Source organism: Gorilla gorilla, chromosome 9 (assembly GCF_029281585.2).
Source record: "Gorilla gorilla gorilla isolate KB3781 chromosome 9, NHGRI_mGorGor1-v2.1_pri, whole genome shotgun sequence".
Taxonomy (NCBI): Eukaryota; Metazoa; Chordata; class Mammalia; order Primates; family Hominidae; genus Gorilla; species Gorilla gorilla.
The window spans coordinates 131,642,377-131,665,681 of NC_073233.2; the positions used below are offsets into that span (position 1 = coordinate 131,642,377).

The 23,305-nt window shown below is 43.1% G+C and overlaps 1 protein-coding gene across 14 annotated transcripts; it reads right to left on the reverse strand.

The window, feature by feature from the left end:
* Positions 1 to 5,339: 5,339 nt before the first annotated feature.
* On the reverse strand, positions 5,340 to 22,673 carry ZNF202 (zinc finger protein 202). 14 transcript variants are annotated; one of them, XM_055355815.2, is made up of 10 exons: positions 22,516 to 22,657; positions 21,398 to 21,517; positions 21,098 to 21,213; positions 12,392 to 12,664; positions 11,480 to 11,978; positions 10,609 to 10,819; positions 10,063 to 10,223; positions 9,128 to 9,257; positions 8,471 to 8,590; positions 5,340 to 7,986 (listed from the first exon to the last, which is right to left on the reverse strand). In XM_055355815.2, exons 5-10 carry the CDS (start codon positions 11,879 to 11,881, stop codon positions 6,992 to 6,994), a joined length of 2,019 nt encoding a protein of 672 aa, XP_055211790.2. In that variant the 5' UTR covers positions 11,882 to 11,978; positions 12,392 to 12,664; positions 21,098 to 21,213; positions 21,398 to 21,517; positions 22,516 to 22,657; the 3' UTR covers positions 5,340 to 6,991. The 14 variants fall into 14 exon arrangements, with proteins under 14 accessions (XP_055211790.2, XP_055211787.2, XP_055211788.2 ...); XM_055355824.2 differs by having other exon boundaries at positions 5,774 to 7,986; positions 10,135 to 10,223; positions 21,374 to 21,517; positions 22,516 to 22,665; XM_055355820.2 differs by having other exon boundaries at positions 5,774 to 7,986; positions 10,135 to 10,223.
* Between the last annotated feature and the right edge of the window lie 632 nt (positions 22,674 to 23,305).

Sequence of the window (23,305 nt, forward strand, 5' to 3'; positions counted from 1 at the left end):
AACTGTAGACTTTATCAACGCTGTATACTTAGGCTACACGAAATTTTTACAAATTTTTCTTTCTTCAATAATAAATTAACCTAAGCATGGTGTAACTTTTTTGCTTTATAAACTTCTAGCTTTTTTAACTTTTTGACTCTTTTATACTAACACTTAGCTAAAACACAAACACACTGTACAGCTGTACCAAAATATTTTTTTCCTTATTCTTTAAGCTTTTTTCAATTTTTTCAATTTTTATTGTTTTACTTTTTAAACTTCTTTGTTTTAAACCAAGACACAAACACACCTTAGCCTCGGCCTACTCAGGGTCAGGATCATCAGTATCACTGTCTTCCACCTCTACATTTTGTCCCACTGGAACATCTTTCAGGGGCAATAACCCCAGTGGAGCTGTCATCTCCTATAATAACAATGCCTTCTTCTCGAATCCTTCCTGAAGGATCTTCTTGAGGCTGTCTTCTAGTTAACTTTTTTATTTTTTAAATAAGTAAGAGTACACTCTAAAATAATAATGAAAATATAAGTACATAAACCAATAACAGTCATTTCTTATCAAGTATTATATACTGTACATAATTATATGTGCTAGAATTTTCCATGACTAGCAGCACAGTAGGTTTCCAGCAGCAGCATCATGAACATGAGTAATGCATTGCTATGACATCAGTAGGCTGTAGGAATCTTTCAGCTCCATTACAATCCTACAGGACCACTGCTGTATATGTGGTTTGTCACTGATGAAAACGTTGTGTGCCACATGACTCTGTTGGTGTGCATATAAAATGTTAACTTGATCTTTAATTGAAGTATTTAATCTATTTACATTTAATGTTACTATTTATGTATTTGAGTTTTAGTTACCATTTTACTATTTGTTATCTATTTGACTCACTTGTTTTATATTCCTTTTTCTCTTAGCTTCATTTGCATTAATTTTTTAGTACATTATTTTCCCTCTATTAACTCGTCAGTTATACATTTGCTTACTATTGTTTTGGTGGTTACTCTAGAAATCATAACATATATTTTTTATTATTACTGTCTAAAAAACAAAATAGCCCTTTTCACTTTTTCAATAATGCCAGAACCTTCAAATGTTTTAACTCCATCCACTCTCTTCATCTTATGTGTTATTGCTGACATATATCTCCTAAGACATATTTACTTTATACAATCATAATTGATTTATACTTATCAACATATTTACCATTTCCATAGCTTATTACTTAGTGTATGTCTATATTTCCATTTCATAATCAATATTGCCAGAAGTTTTTGTAGTCTTTTCAAAGAACCAGCTTACTTACTTTGTTAAACATACTATATATATGTTATCATCACTTTCTGCAATTATCTCCTTTCTATATTCTTTTAATTTATTGTATAAATATTTATCCTTTTTTAATCTGCTTGATCTATCAAAAACTAGGAGAGGTGCATTTAAATTGCTCACTGAAGTGATGAATTTATCAATTTTTCCTGTAATTCTACTGATTTTTATTACAAAGCCAGAAGCATATAGAAATTTAGACATGTTATATATTCCTGGTAGATTAAACTTTTAATTATGTAGAGGCCTTCTCACAATGCTCTGGCTTAAAACTTTTTTATTCAATATTAAAATAATTCCTTTAGCTTTCTTTGTACAGTATTTTCCTGGTATATCCTCACTTTTTAAAAATTTTCCCTATTCTGGCCGGGCCCAGTGGCTCATGCCTGTAATCCCAGCACTTTGGGAGGCCGAGGTGAGTGGATCACGAGGTCAGGAGTTCAAGACCAACCTGACCAATACGGTGAAACCCAGTCTGTACTAAAAAAAAAAAAATTAGCCAGGCATGGTGGCACGCACCTGTAATCCCACCTACTCGGGAGGCTGAGGCAGGAGAATCGCCTGAACCCAGGAGGTGGAGGTTGCAGTGAGCCAACATGATGCCATTGCACTCCAGCCTGGGCGACTGAGTGAGATTCCATCTCAAAAAAAAAAAAAAAAAATCACTATTTTTGTATATCTGTTGTATATATCTTGTTATAATTTACTTTTTTTTACCCATTCTGACAATCTCTATCTTACATGGTAGTTATTATTTATTCTATTTTATTCATATATTTGGGCTGTCATCTTCGTAGTTCTATTTTTTCATCTTTTTATGCTTTTTTTGGCCTTTCTTTAGACAACCTAAGTCCCACTTTTGAAAAAATTAATCCCTATTTTCCCTCCACTATTTAGAAAATTCCTCTCTCCATTCTTATGAGTATCTTTGATACTACAGTGCACACTCAATTTAACAATGTTGAGGTTAACCAATATCTTACAGCTTTTGTCCTGAACAGTTCATGAATGTTAAAACACTTAAATTCAGATCACCCTATCCCAACTTACATACTACTTCTATTCTCTATTTTAGTAATTTATTAAAACTGTAGTTACATTTTAGTGGAGGGCCTTTCAGAATATCATGCTGGGGGCACTGAAGGAGGCAAGGATCTTCTCCCTTTATTTGCTGACCCAGTCTTCTGCTTTTTGCTGGTTTCTTGACTCAGGGTTTACTCCTCATTGTTTGGATGGATTATTCAACTGCCCTACAACTCTTTTGCTGTGGAACTGCTTCTCTGTAGACCTGTTGCCAAGGTTCCACAAATGAACCCAAGCACCAAGCAATTGCTGTAGGCCTCTTCCTGAAATCTTCTCGTTAGTAGTTCCTTGGACTTGTCTAGGAGAGATGTACAACTAAAGAAGAAACCACAAACAGAAGAGCAGAGAAGTCGTCTTACGGGAAACCCTGAGAATCTGCAGTTTTGATTATATTCCTGTGAAATGGCCTTTTTGCAGCATTGTTATATTCTGCAGAGAACACTACTAAGATTTATTCACTACTTAAATGGAGATTTGGCTATTTTCCTGCATGGCGTTTTAGATGGTTGAATCTTCTTGCTTCTGGAAGTCTTTACAGCTTCTGGAAGTCTTTACATAACCCTACAATGCTCTCAACCTCCTCTGAAGAGTCCCTATCTTTATGAATTGTCAAATAAATTAGTTTGTGCTGACTGATTCCTTTTTTAGAATTTGAATTGCATTCCTCCTTCTACCTGAAACCTCGGTGTACACACGTGCATGCGTGCACTCACACACACTAAAGAGAATAGAAATTGCACATTAAGAGGTATCTTTGTGCTGGTCTGACAATCACTTTGTTCCTTTTTGTTATTAAAGATAACAAAGGCGGTGTCTAAAGAAAGCTGGGCTCCTCCTTGCTTGATCCTCAGGACTTCCCCAAGGATGAATCAAGTTATTCTACTTATTCCAAGGAGATGTGCTTACATTTGGAACATTGTATCAGTTACTTTGCCACAGTAAAGGTTAGTGATCACGTGGGTTGGGCATCCACTTTGTGGCTCTTTCAGTCTTTCCCTCTCCCATAAACTAGATTAGTGGGTTAGTCAGCCAACATCACTAGAAATATAAGGAGATGGAAATAATTGTAGGTATATTTCTCTCAGCTATTGTGGCTGGACTATTTAGGTCAGCTGAGGGAAGATGCTGGAGGTAAAACAAACTATTTTTAAAAATACTGGTGTGGGGCCAGGTGCGGTGGCTTACGCCTGCAATCCCAGCACTTTGGGAGGCCAAGGCAGGCGGATCACAAGGTCAGGAGATCGAGACCATCCTGGCTAACATGGTGAAACCCCGTCTCTACCAAAATTACAAAAAATCAGCCGGGCGTGGTGGTGGGTGCCTGTAGTCCCAGCTTACTGGGGAGGCTGAGGCAGGAGAATGGCGTGAACCCGGGAGGCAGAGCTTGCAGTGAGCCGAAATCACGCCACTGCACTCCAGCCTGGGCGACAGAGCGAGACTCCATCTCAAAACAAACAAACAAACAAACAAATACCGGTGTGGAAGGGTACCAAATTATTAACCTGCTCAACATGTCATCAGTTACTATTTCTCAGTTCAGCTTTCATTCTAGAAAACTACTATGGAGCCGTTAACTCTCATTTGGATTACTGTCCTTCCAGCCAGTCTGGTGAATCAAAATTTTTTAAGTTATTTATTAAATATTATCCCATTTTTCGCCTGTGGCAGGGTGGTGGTCCAGAGGCCTTGACTGAAGGGGACTGGAACAACTTGTCTGTGCCATCTCTGGGCTTTTCTCCTCTACTACTCTACTGCTCAGTGCAAACAATGTATCTTCTATTAGTTCCATTACTTCAGTTGTGCTTTGAAGGGGGCAACAGGTTTCTTAGTGGGTTTTGATTTTAGTACCTTGATGTTAATCTGATTTATGAAATTCTCCATGGAGTTCATCTGAGTTTACCGGATTCTGCTCCGGAATATGAGGCCTAAGTCCCAGATAATAAAAATGTATTTTGGCTTGATCTCTTGGGCTTTTATTTCTCCTAGGACTTTGTGGTGAAGAGGTTAAATATTCCTTGGTTATTCCTAAATTATCTGGTCAAACATCCTTATATTATCATTTTTAATGTGTCATACCTCTTTAGCACGTTTCCAACAACCTGCCAATTCTGTTAACTAAGCAGCGTATTAACTTCCTCCAAATAGTATCTTTAAAATCCCACCGTTTTCTCCCTCAGAAACTTAGTATGGTATTCAAGGATGCTAGAATTCTACTGCTCACAAGATACTAGAGGGGACCCCTCCGAATACACACCCTGTGCTCCAACCTCCCTGCTCACGCTCAGCTGCACTACTTCTTTCCTGCCACTGCACAACTGTGGTTGTGTTTGTTCAGATTTGGGAGACAACATGTCCCTCCAAGAACCTCAGAAAATTCAGTAATTTACAAAAGGGACCAGAAATTTAGTGTCAGCATATGAAAACTCTGCAGGGAGATCAGCAATTAAGGACTATTTGATGTTCCAACAAACCGGCCCAGCCTCACAAGCTTTCCCTCATGTAGAACTCTGACAGATTTTCATTTATTGGAATAGTGCAAATAAGAAAATTAAAAAGTCAATTTGTTCTGTCACTGCCAGTATTTTACCAACCTTTATAAACGGTTAAGTATGAGCTAGGAGAAACTATCTTTTGTGGCAGACATTTCACCCAGGACAAGCTGTGCTTAGGCTTAGATACTTGGTTTAGAAATGCCTGCTTATTAGGACAGTATCTTCTGCAAACTCCAGGCTTGGATCTTATCTCAGAGTGCATATATTTCACCGGACTCTGCTAATCATCCCAAGCCTTCCTTTCCTCAAGGAAAAATACTCTGTACTCCCAGATCTATTTGAGTATGAACCACCCTCAGAATAATCAGGACACTGAAGCCCTGGAAAAGGAATGGGTAAGATGGGAAGTCCCAGAAACCAGGGAACTTGGCTGCAAGTGTTACCTTTATTTATTTCATATATGTATATTTCCAGAAGGACAAAGGTTGACTGGTATTAAGACCTAACCAGTCCATCAGAATATCATTGACCAAAATGAGAATTTCCCTGTTGGGCCACTAGGGTTGGAGTCTTATTAACCCTCCCCTATTCCTCGGGCCCATAATGCATTATGAGATAGAGGAGAAGAAACCAGGCACAGAAGACTCTCCCTGTCATGCTTTAACCCCATACCCTGTGCTCCACTTATGGAGGACGTCTCCCCAGTTCTTGCCACTCCCACAATCAGAGAAGGTGAGGTTCATAATTATTCAGCCTCATCTCCAAGGAACCTTTAACTGGCAACAGAGATTGTTGGGCCATCATGAGATGCTACTTTCTAGCTCTATGAACATAAAATCACGTAAGAAAAAGCAAACAACACAAATACATGAAAGCCATTTACTCCTGGTGAATTCCTCAGGGTCCCAGGTTCAACACTTTCCGTGATGTCAGAGTACTCAGTCAGGGATGATGGGGACAGGGTGTCAGAATAGTCTTGATGGTCTTGCCAGCAACAGCTTTTTCTTATTTTCCATAATTTGGTCTTAGTCGTTCTCCAGTTGTCTTCATGTGAATAAAGTGGCCCATGGCAATCATGATTCTGTAACTGTTATAGTGCCTTTGTAAGTTGACAGTTTCCAAATCCCCTTACTCATACGACCCCTGTGAAGAGGGGTGTGAAGGGGTTGGTGGGCTTGTGCATATGAGGGAATGTGAACGATTTCATTATGACCGAATTATGCTTTACTCAATAAGCACTCAAACACTACCATCTCACTTGTAGTAGAAGTGCTAGGGATGCAACCAAGAGACTGGTTGAATAACGGGAAGGGTTAAATGCATGAGTATTTTAATAGAAAAAAATATTAAAAACAAAACCAAAACTCGTATGGAAAGAGGCTTCTGACTAGGCCCTCCTTTCTAGCAGTGTTTGGCACCTGATAACAACTTGACGCTGGGGGAGGGAGCAGCTTGACAAGGTCCACATGAAGCAGCCTTGAGGTTTTTCGCCCACTTCCATTTCTCCTCAGCATCAAAGGAAAGTGCATGGTAAGAAGTGAATCAGACAGCGAGGGATCTATGCAGTTATCCTGTGAATGTGTGGCAAAGCCATCAGGACGCAAACCCCCTGTCTTGAGTCCAGAGCTGTGTGCTTTAAGATTTGAACCCAGTAAAGACAGAATCCTTCAGGCTCGTCCCTTCCCAAACCTAAGGGGCTGTCCTTGGCCACTTTCAACTTGAAGCTGTTGAGCAGTCTTTAGGATATGTAACAGCCTATTTTTTGGACGATATAGGAACCACGACCTCTTAAGTCTCTTAGTTCTCCTACTTTATACCCATGAGGTAGAGGCAGGCGCACTCCAGCGAAGGAGAAGCCTCAATTCAGGTTGTACTTTGGATGAAACATCCCCTCAAGGCGTAGAAGAAGGCTGAGAGGTTCTGCCCGGGCTTGTGTTTAGTTGCAGGAAGAGGTGATGTCAGATCTGAGCAGGTCAGGGAGACTCCCTCGAAAAGGTCTTCCCAGGCTGACAAGAGGGCTTTTCCTCTTCCTCACCTCCCTTAGCTGAGGGCTGAGAGCAGGTCTCCTCACATGGGGACCTCGCTAGGAGGTCTTTTCTGAGTGGATCCTCTGATGCCTAATTAAGTGATATCCTCTGCTGAAGCTTTTTCCACACGTAGGGCACGTGAATGGTTTCTCCCCAGTGTGTGTTCTCTGATGCCTGACGAGGTGGTCCCTGCGACTGAAGCTCTTCCCACATTCGTTGCATCGGCAGGGCCTCACTGAGGCGTGTCCTCTCAAGTGCTTGGCGAACGCGGCGCTGTGGGTGAAGCAGCGCCCGCACTCGCTGCAGAGGTAGAGTTCCTCAGCAGCGTGCGTCTTCCGGTGCGCCAGGTACCGCCTGTGTTCACTGAAGTCCTCACCACACTCTCCACACAAGTAGGGTTTGCCTCCCAGGTGGATTCTTTGGTGTGTTGTTAACACAGATTTCTGGCTGAAGCTTTTGCCACAAATAGTACAAAAGAAGGGTTTTTCTCCAGTATGTGTCCTCTGATGTCTGACAAGGTCTGAAGTCCAGCGGAAGTGTTTTCCGCAATCATCACATCTATAGGGTTTCTCCACTGATGGAGTTCTCTCAGCCTGTGTCAAAGGGGAGGTCTCTTCCAGATTCTTCCGGTTTAGGGGATATTTATAAGGCGCGTTCATCTTGTGAACCTTTTGGTGCCTGGCAAGATGTGAGCTTCGTGTGTAACTTTTTCCACATTCCATACATTTATAGGGTTTCTCTCCTGTGTGAGTCCTCAGGTGTCTAACAAGGTGGGAGTTACAAGTGAAGCTCTTTCCACACACAGAACAGTCATGATGCCTCCCTAACAGGGGGTGGACGGGTGTAGTTTCCCGAAGGTTCACAAAACTATTCACTTGAGAAATATTAGTACCAAATCTTCTTTCATTAAGTCTACCTGGATTGTCCTCAAAGACTATTTCCCAATCTGGAGTCTGGTGAATTTCTGGTTCTCCCAAAACAGGCCTGTGTATATCCTCCAAACTCAGATCTTCCTGCTCCAGACACTCTTCCTCATCTTTACTCCTATCTCCTGTAGAAAGGGTGAGACGAAAAAAGGGGTCACTGTAGCGGCAACAATGCCTTCTACACAATGGGGAGATTTTTAAAAAGGGTTTTGAGATGGCAAGACTAAATGGAATGCCTGTCCTGTGCCAAGCACTTTCTCATATTGTTATGCTATCAACAAACCTTGGTATGCACAAATATAATCTTCATTTTACAAATGCAGAGATTGACAATCGAGGGTTTCAGGGAATTGTACAGTAAATGGTATAGCTGCAATTCCAAAAGTTAACATTTTTCTTTCACCCTTTTGTATTACATTGTTATCAGACAAATGATGGGAGGAGAAAAGAGGAGGGCAATGACAGAAGAAATGGCTGTCAGAGGGAGAAAGCAGTACTGGCTGACATGTTAGAAGAACTGATGAGAGCGGGGCCCTACAGAGAGAGAGAAGCACTGCCTAGAGGAACTGCTGGCTCAGGGTGGGTAAGACCGTTTTTGTCATTCCTCACCTGTGTAGGTAAAACTCAGGATTTCTGGCTCTTGAGTCTCCTGAGGCTCTTGGATATCTGGGACCCAAGGCTCTTCCTCTCTAACCTGGGAGATCTCATCAGGTCTGGGGATTGGAAATGCTGCTCAAGAGAGGGAAAATAGGATATCACGATTGGCTCAACAATTCCCTGTGTTAAGAGCGGTCCTTTTCTATTTGGTAGGTTGTGGGGCAAATACATAGCTAGCTCAGGTGATGAAATCTTTCATCTCTTTAGTTTGTGTACTTTTAACCAAGGACTGCATATCTCTTGCCTTTCTTGTGGTTTTCACCTGCAACTTAATAATTATACCATTGTACACCTTATCCTCTTTTCCCATATTCAAGAAAGATTATCTCCAACTCTTACTGTTTTAAAACTCATGTGCTTACTTCAAATATTTCTGCACTAAAGCTGTAATATTACAAGTTTGTTTTCCTATTAGAGGTTTCCATTTCCATCCATTTATCTTTTACTTGAAAGGACACCGTATTTTTCACCTAATCCCTCAATTTTATTGGTGGGGAAGGCATAAGAGAAGTTCACTGCATACAATCTAAGGTCTAAGATCCCCCAAAATTTCCAGCAGGAAAAAGATCTCTGGGCTTAGAACACTCTAGAATACTTGAAATTCCTTACACAGAGAGACTACAATTCCACAGTCTTCTTCCAAGACATATTCTCCATAGAACTCTTTCTGTGTTGGGTCCAGATCACTCCACTGGTCCTGGGAAAAGCATACGGCCACATCCTTGAACGTTACCAGTCCCTGAAACCACATAAGGATTTCATCAAAACGTGATGCTACGGGTAGCCTCGTATTTTGTCCCTGTTGAAGGTCATACAATAGGTGGACTCCTCTAGGAGATGAAAGGAGCTTGAGTGGCGGGCTGCTTAAACTCATTCTCGGGGGAGCCATGTGTCCCCTGTGGCACTGGCCCTGCCCCCTCCAACTCCACCACTTTCCCTGAGGACCAGCTTATGTTCTTCTTCTTTAAGGTATTGTTTAAAATTTAGGAAAGGTCTTAAAAATCATCATTCAGCTCCCTACTTGACACTTATAACGCTATATACATTTCTGCAAAATTCATCTTTTCTAGTACACTTTCCCTAAAGACTCTAATCACTTTCAATAGTTTCTATACTCTATAGCCAAAACAAGACTTTTTTCCTCAGTTAGATTACAATCTAAAACCATACGTGAATTCTATTTCTTTTTCTCCAGCCACATGGCTTAGTTTCAGAGCTTTGATCATGGTGAATACTTCCTAAATGTCTCAGCAGTACAGTCTGTCATACTTACAAATGACTATCAAATTTATTCCTTTAAAAAAAAAAAAAAACTAAAAAACCCTCATTTGACAACTTCGCAGTCGTACTGGAGTGTTACAAAATAATCCCATATTGTTAGTTCTTCTAGTCAATGGCAAATAAACTGGTGTTGGTGCCTATGGATCCAATATAAGGTATGATAATTTATCTCATTAACTCCTTCCCTTTCTCCTCCCCTTCCAGGTACCTGCAGAACTGTGAGCTTAAAACTGGCAAGAGTGTAAATGTGCATCCTGCTTCACCTGTTTAGTATGGCTTATGCCCAGTGGTTCTTCAAACAAATTCTCTGTGGTACAGAGGTAACTAGGGCACACCTGTGACAGAGCAGTAAGAAGAGCAACCATCTCTGAGTCTCCAGAGCTCCTCTCTGCAGGAAGGTCTGGGTCCTCGGGCACTGGGACCTCTATGAAGAAAAGAAGGCAAAGATCAGTAATATGCAGCATGCCCCAATAATGGGCAAACATCTGGGCATCCCCCACCATCTTTGGTAGGAAGGTGGCCCTATCCTTTCTATTATGGGAACCAAGAAACTGGCCTAAGGGTAGCTCCCATATCCCAATCCCATCACCTATGAGACTATCAGAATGCCAAGAGAACAAGCAACAATCTGCTGTCTAAGCTTGGCCCTGTTTATGGGGGACTCTAGCTGGCGGTACTGTCTCCTCTTGACATCCTGGATTCTGTGATGTCTTTCCATGCAGTCTACCCAGCTTCCTTGGTATAGGAGAAATGTCCCCCTCCTTGCCTGCCTTCTGCCACAATCCCCCCTTTCTGCTGAGGCTTCCCACCGCTCTCCTGCAGGGTCTGGAGCTCCTCTTCCTGGTGTGGACGCTGCTGTGCCGGTGCCCCCAGATCTGGGCTCTGTGTGGTTTCCTCAGGAGACTGCTCGGGGGTCGAGCTTTGCACAGGATCCTGCAGCTCATTAGGTGACTCAGGCTCCGCTCCTAAATGCACCGTCTCCTCTGACAGGACTTCCTGGCCGTGAACATGGACAGTCACCTGGGAATAATTCCAACTTCCAGTCACCATGGAGTCAGGAGGAAGTTCTTGGTTGTCATGGGAGCTTATTTTAGGAGAAGATGCCTAGAGAAAACACTCCCAGAGGGACCCAGACAAGGAGGGGAAACTCCAGTTTCAATGGAGCAGGCAAGGAGGAGCTGAAGGTTATCCTCCCCAGGACAAGGCAGGGGATGCGCAGGCCTGCACTGCTCTCTCACCACCCCCAGCCTGGGCCCGTCACCCAAGGTTCCTTCCCATCTCCACCTGTCCCACCTGCAGCTCTCCTTGCTGCCTGCTTCCCTAGCTGACCAGCCAGGAAGCGGGATCTGTGACTGGGGATCTAAGAGAACCTTCGAGGAAATCACAAAATTCTCCTCTCCAGGAACCCACGGCTCAACATTCAAAGAAGGGAAAACCAAAGCCATGACCCTTTGGTGGCTGAGACCCCTCAGATGGTCCCTACACAGGTGTTCCAATATCCAGAAAGTCACATTCATACACACACATCCCCCTAATCCATGGGGCTCATGGATCTATGAGCAACCCAAGGGCAGAGCCCACTAATAATTTATGGGGATACTGCAAGCCCTCCCCGCAAATCCAGCCTTCCAGCAAATAGTCCCCCTCCACATCACACAGATCAGGACTCCCCCTCCTCACCCACCGCCTTGGTCTCCTGGGTTGTTTCTGCAAACCCTCCACCAGCGTCACTGCCTCCTCGCCACTTTCTGGCCGTTGGCCCCGCACCCAGCTCTGTAGTTCTCCAGGTAGGACGGTAAGAAATTGTTCCAGCACAAGCAGCTCTAGGATCTGCTCCTTTGTCCGCCTCTCTGGTCTCAGCCACTGGTGACAAAGTTCTCGGAGTCTGATGAGAGCTTCTCTAGGGCTTGCTGCTTCCTGGTAGCGGAAGCGTCGGAAGTTCTGGTGGGAGGTTTCCAGCACCGGGTCATCCCTCTGTAAGACAGACTCTGGCCGACAGGTGAAATCATCTTCCAGTTTCACCATCAGAATTCCCTCTTCTTCCCAAAGATCCTGGTCCTCTGGTTCCACGGCTGTAGCCATTTCTTGGCTTTGGGGTGGTCTCACACCATCTAGAGCTCACACTGTCATTAGCCCCCCACCTCAGCCTGGACACAGCGAGGATTTTCTTCCAAGGGCCCTGGATAGAGAAGTAAAGACAAACAAGAGTATAAGCATGAAACTATACACAAGGACAACAGCCTGAGTTCAATCATAATCCTCTACACAAACTTCTTCAAATGGTTAAATCCTCTTTTCCCCAACCACCATAGCCATAAATCAACAGATCCAGTTGGGAGAGGATAATTCACAACTAAAGGTATGGTCCTCTACTCCCTTTCCTAGGCAAGGTTCATACTCTACAAGAAAATACTGCATTTCCACTTCACAAATACTGCCAATTCCCCCGCTTAAGTCTCCAAATCGGTTCCCTTTTCTTCCTTCCTACAGACCACTTTAGTTTGAGCCTTCATCATCTCCTGCCTGGACTACTGCTCTAACTTCCTAAGATCCCTGCAGTACTCAACTATAAGCAAAGTACAACAGAATTACCTGTGGAGATTTTGCAAAACATAGTATCACACATCATTTTTCAGACACTCTGATTCAGTCAATCCAGGTAACTGTATGTTTAGAGATGCTACATGCAGTTCGAATGTGTATCCATGGTTGAGAAACACCAACCATGAGGGAGATGTATAAGGTTATGAGCGAAAGTTCTGGAGTCAAGCTGCCTGGGTTTGAATCCTGGCTCTGTCGCTTACTAGGTATTTCCAGAGTGGGACCATAGGCAAGTTCTCATTCTCCTAATGCCGGTTTCTCTGTCTATAGAAGGGAGATAATAATGGTTTTTATCTAATAGGCTTACTATAAGGATTAAATGTATTACTAAAGCCTATGAGCATTAAATGTATTACTGTCTTTGCTTAGAAGAGTGATGGCGCCAGCTATTATCTTTCTAAATTATAGTTCCAACTATATTACTCAGTATTTTAAATCAAAACCTTTTTCATGTTAGTAAAATCAGTTCCAAAATCCTGGGAATGACACGAAGCTCTTTACAATCAGCCCCCAATCTATTTTTCAAGCTTCAGATCCTACCTTTTCCCTGTATCACCTGGTTATAAAAAATGCATTGCTGATCTCCCTACAACAGGGTGTCTTTTCAGTCCTCCATGTCTTTTTGAAGGTTGTTCCTTCTGCATAGGCTACTCTCCACCCTTCTCCTTTCCACGCTACATGGTGTGTTCTCTTTCTTTTTAACGGGTCTTGTCTTTATTCCCACAATTTACAGCTTAGGTCCCTCTCACTTCTCATCTGGATGACTGCAGCTGCCTCCAAATGTGAGCTATCTGCCTCCAGATTTGTCACCTTCACATTCCCACTATGACCAGAACGAGCTCTCTTGGCAAACATGCTCATGTCCCTTTCCTATCTAAGATCCTTCCATCACTCCCCGCTGTCTTGTTAAGTGAAATACAAACTTCAAACATTCTACATTAGGTTGACGTTCATCTTGTTATTCTCTTCACCCTCCTCTCCAATCCTTTCAGACACACACACACACACGTGTGTACATGCAAAGCACACACGAGTCCCATGTTCTTTAGCTTTTGAATATGCTGTTTCTTCTGATTCTTTATCCTTGGTTAGGTTAAACTTTAAATTTTTCAAGACATAAGCTCAAGCTTCATATCTTCTGAGATGTTTTCTTTGATCCCATTTCCCCTACTCTCAGACATAGTTAGAAATCACCTAAGTCCTCCCGTAGTGACCTGGGCACCTCTCTATCCCAGTATTGGTCATATTACATAGCCATCGCTCATCTTTCCTGTGAAACTCTTTGAAGTCAGAGACTATTTTCCGTCAATCTCCAATACCTATAATAAAGTGCACAATAAATGCATTTAAAATGAATAAAACTCTACTCCAAAGCTTCTTCCTATGGTAACAGGAAGAACCATTGTTTCCTCCATTATGCTTTTACTATCTCTTGATTATTCACCATATCCTGTTAATTCCAACTTCCAAAAAATGTCTTTCGAATCCATCCATCTCTTCATCTCTACTGCCATTTCCCCGGTTGAGCCATTATGACCCACTAGAAGGTATTCATAGGAACTTTAAAAAAAATTACAATATCCTCTGCTCCTAAACGGCACTGGCACGTAACAGGCACGGATACATTGGAGAGATGACTTAGTTCAACCTCCATGACTGGTTTTCTTGGTCCTGTCCCCCTCCAGACCAGTGTCCACAAGCAGCTTAAGAGCTCCATCATTTCTCAAATTTTTTGTGCTATACTACAGTTGCCTCACATCCACATTCAAGGTTATCGATCCACTCTTAATAGCTGTGTCTCATCTATTGTTGCCCATCAAATGAGTTTACAGTCAATGACCACATTATCTTCATTCTTTCTCAAAACCCTTTTAATTCATGCTCTTACGACATTTTTTTCATTACCCTCAGTCACTTGCAACATACTTTCACAGTCTATTTTGGATAGCTCCCTAATTCCTAGATCTTCATGTGTAATTTTTCCTCTGCTATCTCTACCTCATGGTGATTTATTTTTTTCTCAAGTGGCTTGTAATTTTTTATTTTATGCCCATCTTTTTACTTTGGGAGTCCTGAGAGCCCTGGATTTAAATGTGAGTCCCTTGAATGTAATTTCATTTGTTTCTTCCTAAGTGCTAATGGCTTCAATGATCTTGGACAGTTTGCTTTTTTAAGACTCTCCCTCTGTTGCCCAGGCTGGAGTGCAGTAGTACAATCATAGCTCACTACAGCCTGGAACTCCTGGCCTCAAGTGATTTTCCAACCTTGGCCTCCCAAAGCGCTGTTACCATAGGCTGAGCCACCATGCCTGGCCAAATCAGTTTTTATGTTAATTTCTCACGGTGTTCCTGAATAATGTTTTTGTGTATTATTTAGATCGATGCCTTCAAGTAATGTTTGGCCTACCCAAGGTTCTGGAGAACCTACTTCCTTGCACTTTTCCTGGGTCAGTAGGACGATTTTCAAAGGTCCAGGTTTGCAGGCTGCTTAATTCTGTAACTTTCACACAGCGTCAGCTTTCCAAGTCCTATCTCCCTGTTGGAGTACCAGTATTAAAAGCTCAATCCCTAGAAACCTTATTTTGGTTTGGAATCTCACTGTGCCATGGTAAAGTCAGCTTATACTTATTTTTCTAGTGGTTATTTCTTTTTCCTTCTGGAACCTATGCGCTTTCCTTTAGCTTTTGAGAGAGAGAGACAGACAGAGAGAGAGAGACAGACACACAGGGAGAGACAGACACACAGGGAGAGACAGCATGGGCTGTCCTGTTCCTGACAGGAACAGGATTTAATAATGGGCAGGAGGCCCATCCACATTAGCTCCACCTGCAATACTCCAAGTAGGTGAGTGGTGAACTTCCTAACATACAAAATCTGCCAATGGCTTCCCAGTGACCTTAGGTTAAAATTTAAACTTCTTAAAATGTGATACACAAAGCCCTTCAAAAGCTGGTCCCTGCTACCTCTCCTTCCTTCCATGACTGCCACTCCCATTGAAAGCCACTGCAAGAATTACTGTTCTTTCTTTTCTATACCCTCCCTGGGCTTCCCTGATGCTGTTCACCTTGTCTGAAGTACCCTTCTCCACTCTTCATGTGGTTAACTCTATCCATCTTTCAGATCTCAGTTTTTCCAAGATGGCTTCCCTGGTCCTCCCAGATGATGCTTCCACAGGAACTTGTATCTCCCCCACAGCATGCACATGTGCCTATTTTTTGTGTCATCAAAACTGTTCATCTTCTGTTGAACTCACTGGACTGTAAAGCTCTGAGGGCAGGGATATGCTGTGCCCAGCTCGATGCCTGGCACACACCAGGCACTCACTTCACATTTGATGAATGCAAAGAATGCTTAGTAAGGTTTTAAAAGTCTGTTTCCAGAAGGATAGATGCCATGTTATATTAACCCATATTCATCCATAAGTCTAGCAAACTGTGTGCTGGATAAAGGCATACATAGGGAAAAAAACATGTATTGTTTGGATTGTGAGTAAAACAGAATTCTCTTAGTGCTTCCCAAGGTGATGGAACCACAGCTCATCACAAGGAATCTTCAGGTTGCACCGGGAATAATCCAAATGCAAGTCACACAACACTGGGCATTTGAAAAAAAAAAATCATTTTTCATTGAGGATTTAAATCAATTTTAATAAGCACAAAATCAGACATCAAAGAAATGGAACTACAATACTGATTATTTATCCAGACAAAGCTTTCCAATCCCCAGCCCAACTCCTACCCCTGGAAGTCAGAATTAATACATAGGGTCTTTTGGCTTAATAAAAGGACTTCTAGTATCTTTAAGTTTGAGAACCGACGTCCAGTGAAGTAGACTTGGAATCCTCATTGTTTTCACACAGCACTAGGTACAAGAGATTCCACAGTATGGATCCTACAACGTATGCATTGACAGAAGAGTTCCTGCTCTCTCAAAGGGCTTTGCTCTCCAAAGAAAAAAGAACATATAACAGTGCCACACCAAACTTGCCATTTAAAAATGCCCTTCAGAAATCATAAGCTGAGATTTCTGGTGCTTGTTTTGCATTTACTTTGGCAGCCTAGGAAGATGAAGGAAAACAGATCAGCAATAGAAGGAATGAAGGAAGGAGTCTTTGTGGGGTAAGAGATGGGAAATGAATAGGAGGTACAGCAGTGCTGTGCACAGCACCAAACTGGGTATCCAAAGACGTACGGCCCCAGATCGCCAAGAAACTGGAGCTTCCCTGAGGGTTTCGTGGAGTAACATACACAAGAGCCCTTGTAAAGGATAAAGCCCTCTGCAGATAACCAGTCTCCTAACTCAGTGATTATCTGAGGTATGAGAGCTTTATGAACTAAAATGTGTTGTGCAAATGTCAAGATTTAATATTAGAGGCAGAAAACAGATGTTGTGTTTTTATATTATAATTAATGGGATGTGCTATGCCACAAGTATACCTTGCAATTTGTTGCCTTTGCTATTCTAATACCTTTCTTCAATGTCTGTCCTTGGAAGAGTTTCAGAGTAAGACAAAAACTATAGAGAGAATACAATAGAGAGAATATGAAACCAGGCCAGGATCAAGTAAGAGACTTGGTTCCAGAAGACACTAAAACAGTATCTGCAAAGATACAACCTAGTGTCTTGAGTGTTCCTAGGATGCATAGGATTGGAGAGGAGCTATCAAGGTAAGACCTCTGTACGATCCTCAGGCCAGCTGTGTCTGCCCCTTATCTGAAGGTGTCACGTGGCAGTGAAGACCCAAGCTCAATTCTCTTACAAGAACAGAAAACCACAGGCAATGAAAGAATATCTAGTTCTCTACCTTAAAATGCTACTAGCTAGGGTGATCTTTCTGGACCCTAAATGACAAAGTCTGTAGTCATATACCGTCAACCTAAAGGAGAGACAGTGATCTGCCTATTTACTGGCAAATAATCTTCAGAAGAAAATAGTGACTAGAACTGAAATTATTATATTTAGCAGATATTTATATCCCTTCCAGTCACTTATTTCATACCTTAATGCAGGCCTATAGTTTGGGAATTTTAATATAACTACTTGCTGGGGCTAACCAGGGCCTGTCAACAGCTCCTCTCAGTGTTCTAGAATAGAAATCGGCTAATAAAAACTGTTAACCGCTCTTTTCCAATGCTGCTGCTGTTCTTTAAAATGAAAGATTAGCCCAGTACAATCCTTCTAATGGAGATATTCTTTTATTCTTAATTGTCCTATACACAAGCGCTTATCTAAGCTTTCCACGTAATGGTTAGTGGCCTTGGCACGCTGGGTTTGAATCCCTGACCTCGAATCCCTGACCTCGCTTATTCGCCTTGTAACACAATTTCCCTAAGCCTCAGTCTTATCCTCAAAAATGTGGCTAATACTACCTACCTCATGTGGTTGTTTTAAGGAGTAAATGAAATAACCTATAGAAACCCTTCAGTATAGAGTCTGGCATAGGGTAGGTGCTCAATATATTTTATTCATTTTCCTTCAAGCTATTTGAAATCCTTTTGGGAAGAAGGCAAGATTTAAATGATAAACAAGCAAACAGTTCTCTATTGCATCATAATTACAAAAAAATAGATGGCATAAGGAAAATCTTGGTCGGTCTATTGTTATATCAAAGAAACCATGCTAAACCAAAAAAACAATCCTTGCTTTGGAGGCACTTATGAAGTAGGATTAAATGAAAGTGTTGGAATACAGATGAGAAGGAACCTTAAACACACGTTCTCCCACCGAAGACCATATCAGCAATGCTTCTAATTACCAATATATCAAAGTCCGCTCCACTCCCTGTAACTGGCAGGAGACAATCTGAGGCAAACTCAGTGTACCAAGAAGTCCTATGAAAACTTAACCTAGACGGCACAATGAATGAAAGGGAATGAATTCCCTGGCTTTTGGCCTTCTAACACGTGACCAGTATGCTTCAAAACATGTTTAAAACTGTTTCCGTAAAATATTTTTGCCACCTAAGTTTTTTTCCCCCCTTCATAAAAGTGATATTTGAGTAGTGAGGGGAGAAATGGCTCAAAATTTGTTACAAGAGGTTCCAAAGAAAGACAATAAGGTATAGAGAAAGGGAAGACAGGAAGAAAGAGAAAGAGGTCAAGTATGTAGTGGGTAGCACAGGGAAGTCACAAGTATCTTCTGCCTGGAAATGCTGCAGATTTTGTGGTTAGCCTCAAGATATTAGGTGGGAATAAACATGTCATTGAGAGTAAATGTAAACACAAAAATGAAAAATGAAAATTGTAACAATTCACTTTATTCTAAACTAAAATGTTTTTGATGGTTATATATGGCAGGCCTAGGAGGCAATGTTAGACAGTAGATAGCTGCCTTCAGGGGAGGGTGACCTGTGTTCTGTCCACTGCTCTACATTGTAAAGAGGTGTCATCTTGGACAAGTCACAGCAGCTCATGTTGAGTCTTGGGATGATTCTTTATCTAAAGGTAGAGAACTGAACCAGCTTTTTGATGGTGATGAGGAGGGGTTTTGAGAGGAGCAAGGATATACAGCATCTCTATTGAATATTTGGGCCATAATGTATCAGCCTAGGATGCTGAGAGAGATTTACTCAAGAGCTGAGGAGGGCTAGGGGCCAAACACAGATTTTTAAGTTTTGAGATAGGGTTTACTCTGTTGCTAAGACTGGAGTGCAGTGGCAAGATCACAACTCACTGCAATCTCTGCCTCCCAGGTTCAGGCCATCCTCCCACCCCAGCCTCCTAAGTATCTGGGACTACAGCACATGCCACCATGCCCAGCTAATTTTTAAATTTTTTGTAGAGAAGGGGTCTTGCCATGTTGCCCAGGCTGGTCTCAAATACCTGGGCTCAAGTGATCTGCCAGCTTTGGCCTCCCAAAGTGTTAGGATTACAGGTGTGAGCCACTGCACCCAGCCTCAAATACAGATTTTTAAGAGGCCAGATTTATACACCTGGCCATCATGGTCATGTTGGTTAACCTCCATCATGAAGCTAGGCTTTTTAACCTTCAGGAAAACTACCCCCAGAGCAGTTACCAGCCTAAATAAAGGAGGTCAAGCTATGCCTCAGTTTAAAACAGAACATGACACATTAACCTGAAGCAGGAAAAGGAGGGGACATCAAACCTGACACCCATCCTGATGAGAGTAACTGCTCTCATTTGACAGCCAGAGTTAAACTAGATGTATGCAATTCCTACAATGAACATAGTCAATGCCAATCAGATAGTCAGAGGAACCATCATTTAATGGGAAATAACACAATAACATATATAACAGAGCTGACCTGAGGTGTTGCTATAGATAATTTATAACAGCAGTAAATTCAAAAGTCATTTACTATGTTTTTAGCTTTGTCATTAACACAGCCTGTGTGGATACTCCCTGTTTCACGTCTAGATGACTTCCTCCTGGCTTTGCTCAAGGGTCCCTTAGCATTTGAGGAGATGATAAGGGATGGGATCCCCGCCTGTTGAAGCAGAGGAATCTGAGGAGTACCAGGTTTCCACTGAAGACTAAATCATGATCCAAAGAAGGAATCTCAGAAGTCATTCTTGTCGTGGGCATGGCTTAACGTCTGTCTCCCCACTGTGAGCCCTGCCCTCGACAGCAAGGGTCTCCTTATTCATTTTTATATTCCCAGTGCCTACCACTTTGTCGAGCCCTTAGTAGAAAAGGTATTCAATAAACGCACATTGAGTTTAAGCTTTCTATTTCTCCTCCCCCAACTAGTATATATTACAGAAGCACTGAAAATTCAGAAATCAGCCAGTGTCAGGGCTCCTGGGTAATAAACCATTCACAGGGATAGCTGTAGGAATTTGGCATTAGCATTTATTCCAATCTCTTGGGGGTAATCAAGTGGCATAATCATGCCCTGCTTTACTGTGTAGCATAAGGCCAGTAGAGAAAAACATCAAGAGGGGAGGAGGACAAGGGATGGAGTTCAATACACAAATATCTACTGAGCGTCAATTACGTGTCCCACACTATTCAAGGTGCTGGGCAGAGAAAGATAAAAAAAGCAGAAGCTCTGACCTTGAGGAACTTAACAGGTAGTTAAGAAATAGCAGGATTTTAGCAATACTAGGAATTCACAGCAAAAGCCCAGAATACAGGTGTAACATATATGATCAAAACGTGAAGCCCCTATCAAGAGAATTAAGAAAATCTAGGGGAAGAACTCATCAATATTTCACCTCAAATTTGACATATAGCATTCAGTTGTTTTAAGTACGCTTTCTTAATTTTGCGAACAAAATATTCAGACCTAAGTGATTATCTATAAAAGATCAGATTACTAGTTTCCAACACAGAAGTACTCAAAGGTATTCTGAACCTCAACCTACTGCAATACGTATATCACATTTGGCCAAAAGGTAGTTGTTCTCAAAGTGAAGAACCCAGATCTGCAGCATCAGTACCTGAGCCTTGTTAGAAGTACAAATTCTCAAGCCCCAGCACAGACCTATTACCAGAAACTCTAGGGGTGGGCCCCAGCAATACGCATTTAACAAGCCCTTCAGGTGCTTATAGTAAGTTTGAGAACCACCACCTAGCAAGTGAAGTAAATCTGAAGCTCATGCAGAAAGCCATTGCTGGCCAAACTAAAGGGTTTGCTGGTGAGAGAACAGCAAAAACAAGGGGTGTAGAACTGTTTCACATTTTAAATCTGTGCCAAATTTACTGGGGAAAAAAAAATGTAAACCTGTAACTTACCTCATCTGTACAATTTGCAATGGCTGAGTCCCTCACATTGTGGTAAACCTTGTTGTACCCTTGGAATGATTGTCTACTGCAATATAGTATATACACAGAGTACAAAAAGGGTATAGCTGGAGGAGAAAGGGTGAAAGATTATGAATCCCAGGCGTTTGGTCCTAGGAGGAAAAATTCCTGTCCTCTCTCCAACCCTGCCCACCCTCTTATGCTAGATAGTAACAGCAGAAAGTTATCCAAGACTGCTCCGCGTTCACACGCTTCCCACCAACAAACCTCCTCCCAAGGCTATCCCACAACCTTTCTGAAGTAGCTTCCTGGATCAAGCCCCACGGGGCAGCTTGGAAGAGAAGCTGGGAGGGATGAGGGGCTCCACTAGCATTCCTTGTGGCTTCTGAGTGTAGCTGCCCTGGGTGTCACCTGCAGAGCGTGGATAGAGAAAAAGCAACAGTTCTAAGCCCAGCTTCTAAGTGAGAGCCTGGGATCTAGCGCTGCTCCCCACGACCAAGGTTGTTCAAGAAAGGCTGGGTCTAAGAGTCTCCCTCTGGGGAGGTCAGTACAGATTCCAAGGCAGACAGGGTTATCAAAGCGCCTAGAAGATGAGAACATTCATTGTTCAGAAAAACAAAAATTAGACTGACACCTTTCTGAAGGGACACAGTCTATCCATGGCACAAAAACAAACTTTTAATCAAGACACTCAAGAAGTAGGTATACTCCCGCTAAAAGTAACGCTGGTGCTGAGAAGAGGTGCTAAAACTGGCTGTTAGGAGTGGGAGGAGAGGAAAGTTGCAAGTGGAGACGGCAGCTACTGGCTTGAGGGGAACCTCAGGGTCTGTCACAGTGGCAGCTGAAAAGCCTCTGGCCAAATGGACGCCAAGGACTACTATCATCACAGGTGACAAGATCACGGGTGAGTGTATCTGGGTGTGTGCTGGGGGGCTGAAGGGGGCTTGGTGGTGTAAGGAGATGGGGCTAGCCGGGGCAAGGAGCCCGCGGAGATGATCTTAAGCAATCTGAGAGGAGGGGTGAGAAAAAGCTGCGGAAAATAAAGGGGCCTAGACCACTCCTCCCTCGGTTCCGGGGGGACAGTTGGCGCGGAAGCGTTAGCAGGTACGAGGTACGGACTAACTACATTTCTGCAGGCCCCAGGAAGGGGCGGAGGGCGGTGGCTGGAAAGGAAAGGAAGCCGGGAGCGCCATCCGTGTCCCCGGAGATACTGGCTCCAGCCACCAGGAAACACAGAGACCACAACGTCTCGGCACCCTCAGTACACCGCCGCCACCCCTTCCCCAGGACACGGCGATTTCCCCAGACTCTGGGGGGCGGGGTCTCCGGTCCCTCCCCCTCCTCCCCGCCCTGCCCGGCTTGGTCCGGCCCGGTCCAGCCCGGCCCGGCCCAGCCCACTCAGGACTCACGGCTCCGACAGCTTCGGCGGCTCCTCCCCTGCCCCGGCTTCTCTCCCACCTACTCCCGACCGAAACAGCGCCGCCGGATCCGAGCCGCGCGGGGCCTAGCGGGTCGGAACACGTGGGGGCCTTTGCGCCCGGAACCGGAAGCGATCGCTCGCCCCGCCTTCTCGCCGAGCTGGAGCCTTTCTAGGCAGTGGGAGGTTTGGTCCTCTCTATGCGCCCTCCGCGGGTTACGGCTCAGTGCTCCCCAAGGACCCAGTGCGAAGAAGCCTCGGACCCCACAGCTGCCGTCCGCGACCCCTAACTCCACTCTGCAGCGAATAAATTAACATCTTGGGCCTTTCATTTACAGGCATACCTTCTGCAAGGGTTTTCTTTTTCTTTTCTTTTTTCTTTTCTGTTTTTGATCTTTTGTGTGTTTGTTTTCATTTGGATACCTCTACGTGTTTTTCTTGATTTTTTTTTTCTTTGCATTGTCCGCTGCAACATGGTAGAAAAGGGCAGCGTTAGGTTTGAATACTGGCTCTTGCATTCACCATCAGCAGCAGGGCCTCGGCCGAATCTCTCCATCTTTGAACCCTATTGTGCATCATATAAAACGGGCATAATAATACCGTTACTCTGAGGACTAAATGATACATTGCACATGAACTGAATGGAACATCAGAAGCTCAGAAAGAAAATAGTTATGGTATCACTGTTCTTTCTTTTCCTTTGAGTGTTGCTTCGTATTTCTTTACTTTCAGGCTGTCTTCCCTGATCTCATTTGTTCATTTTTGTCTGTTCGGTGACCTTT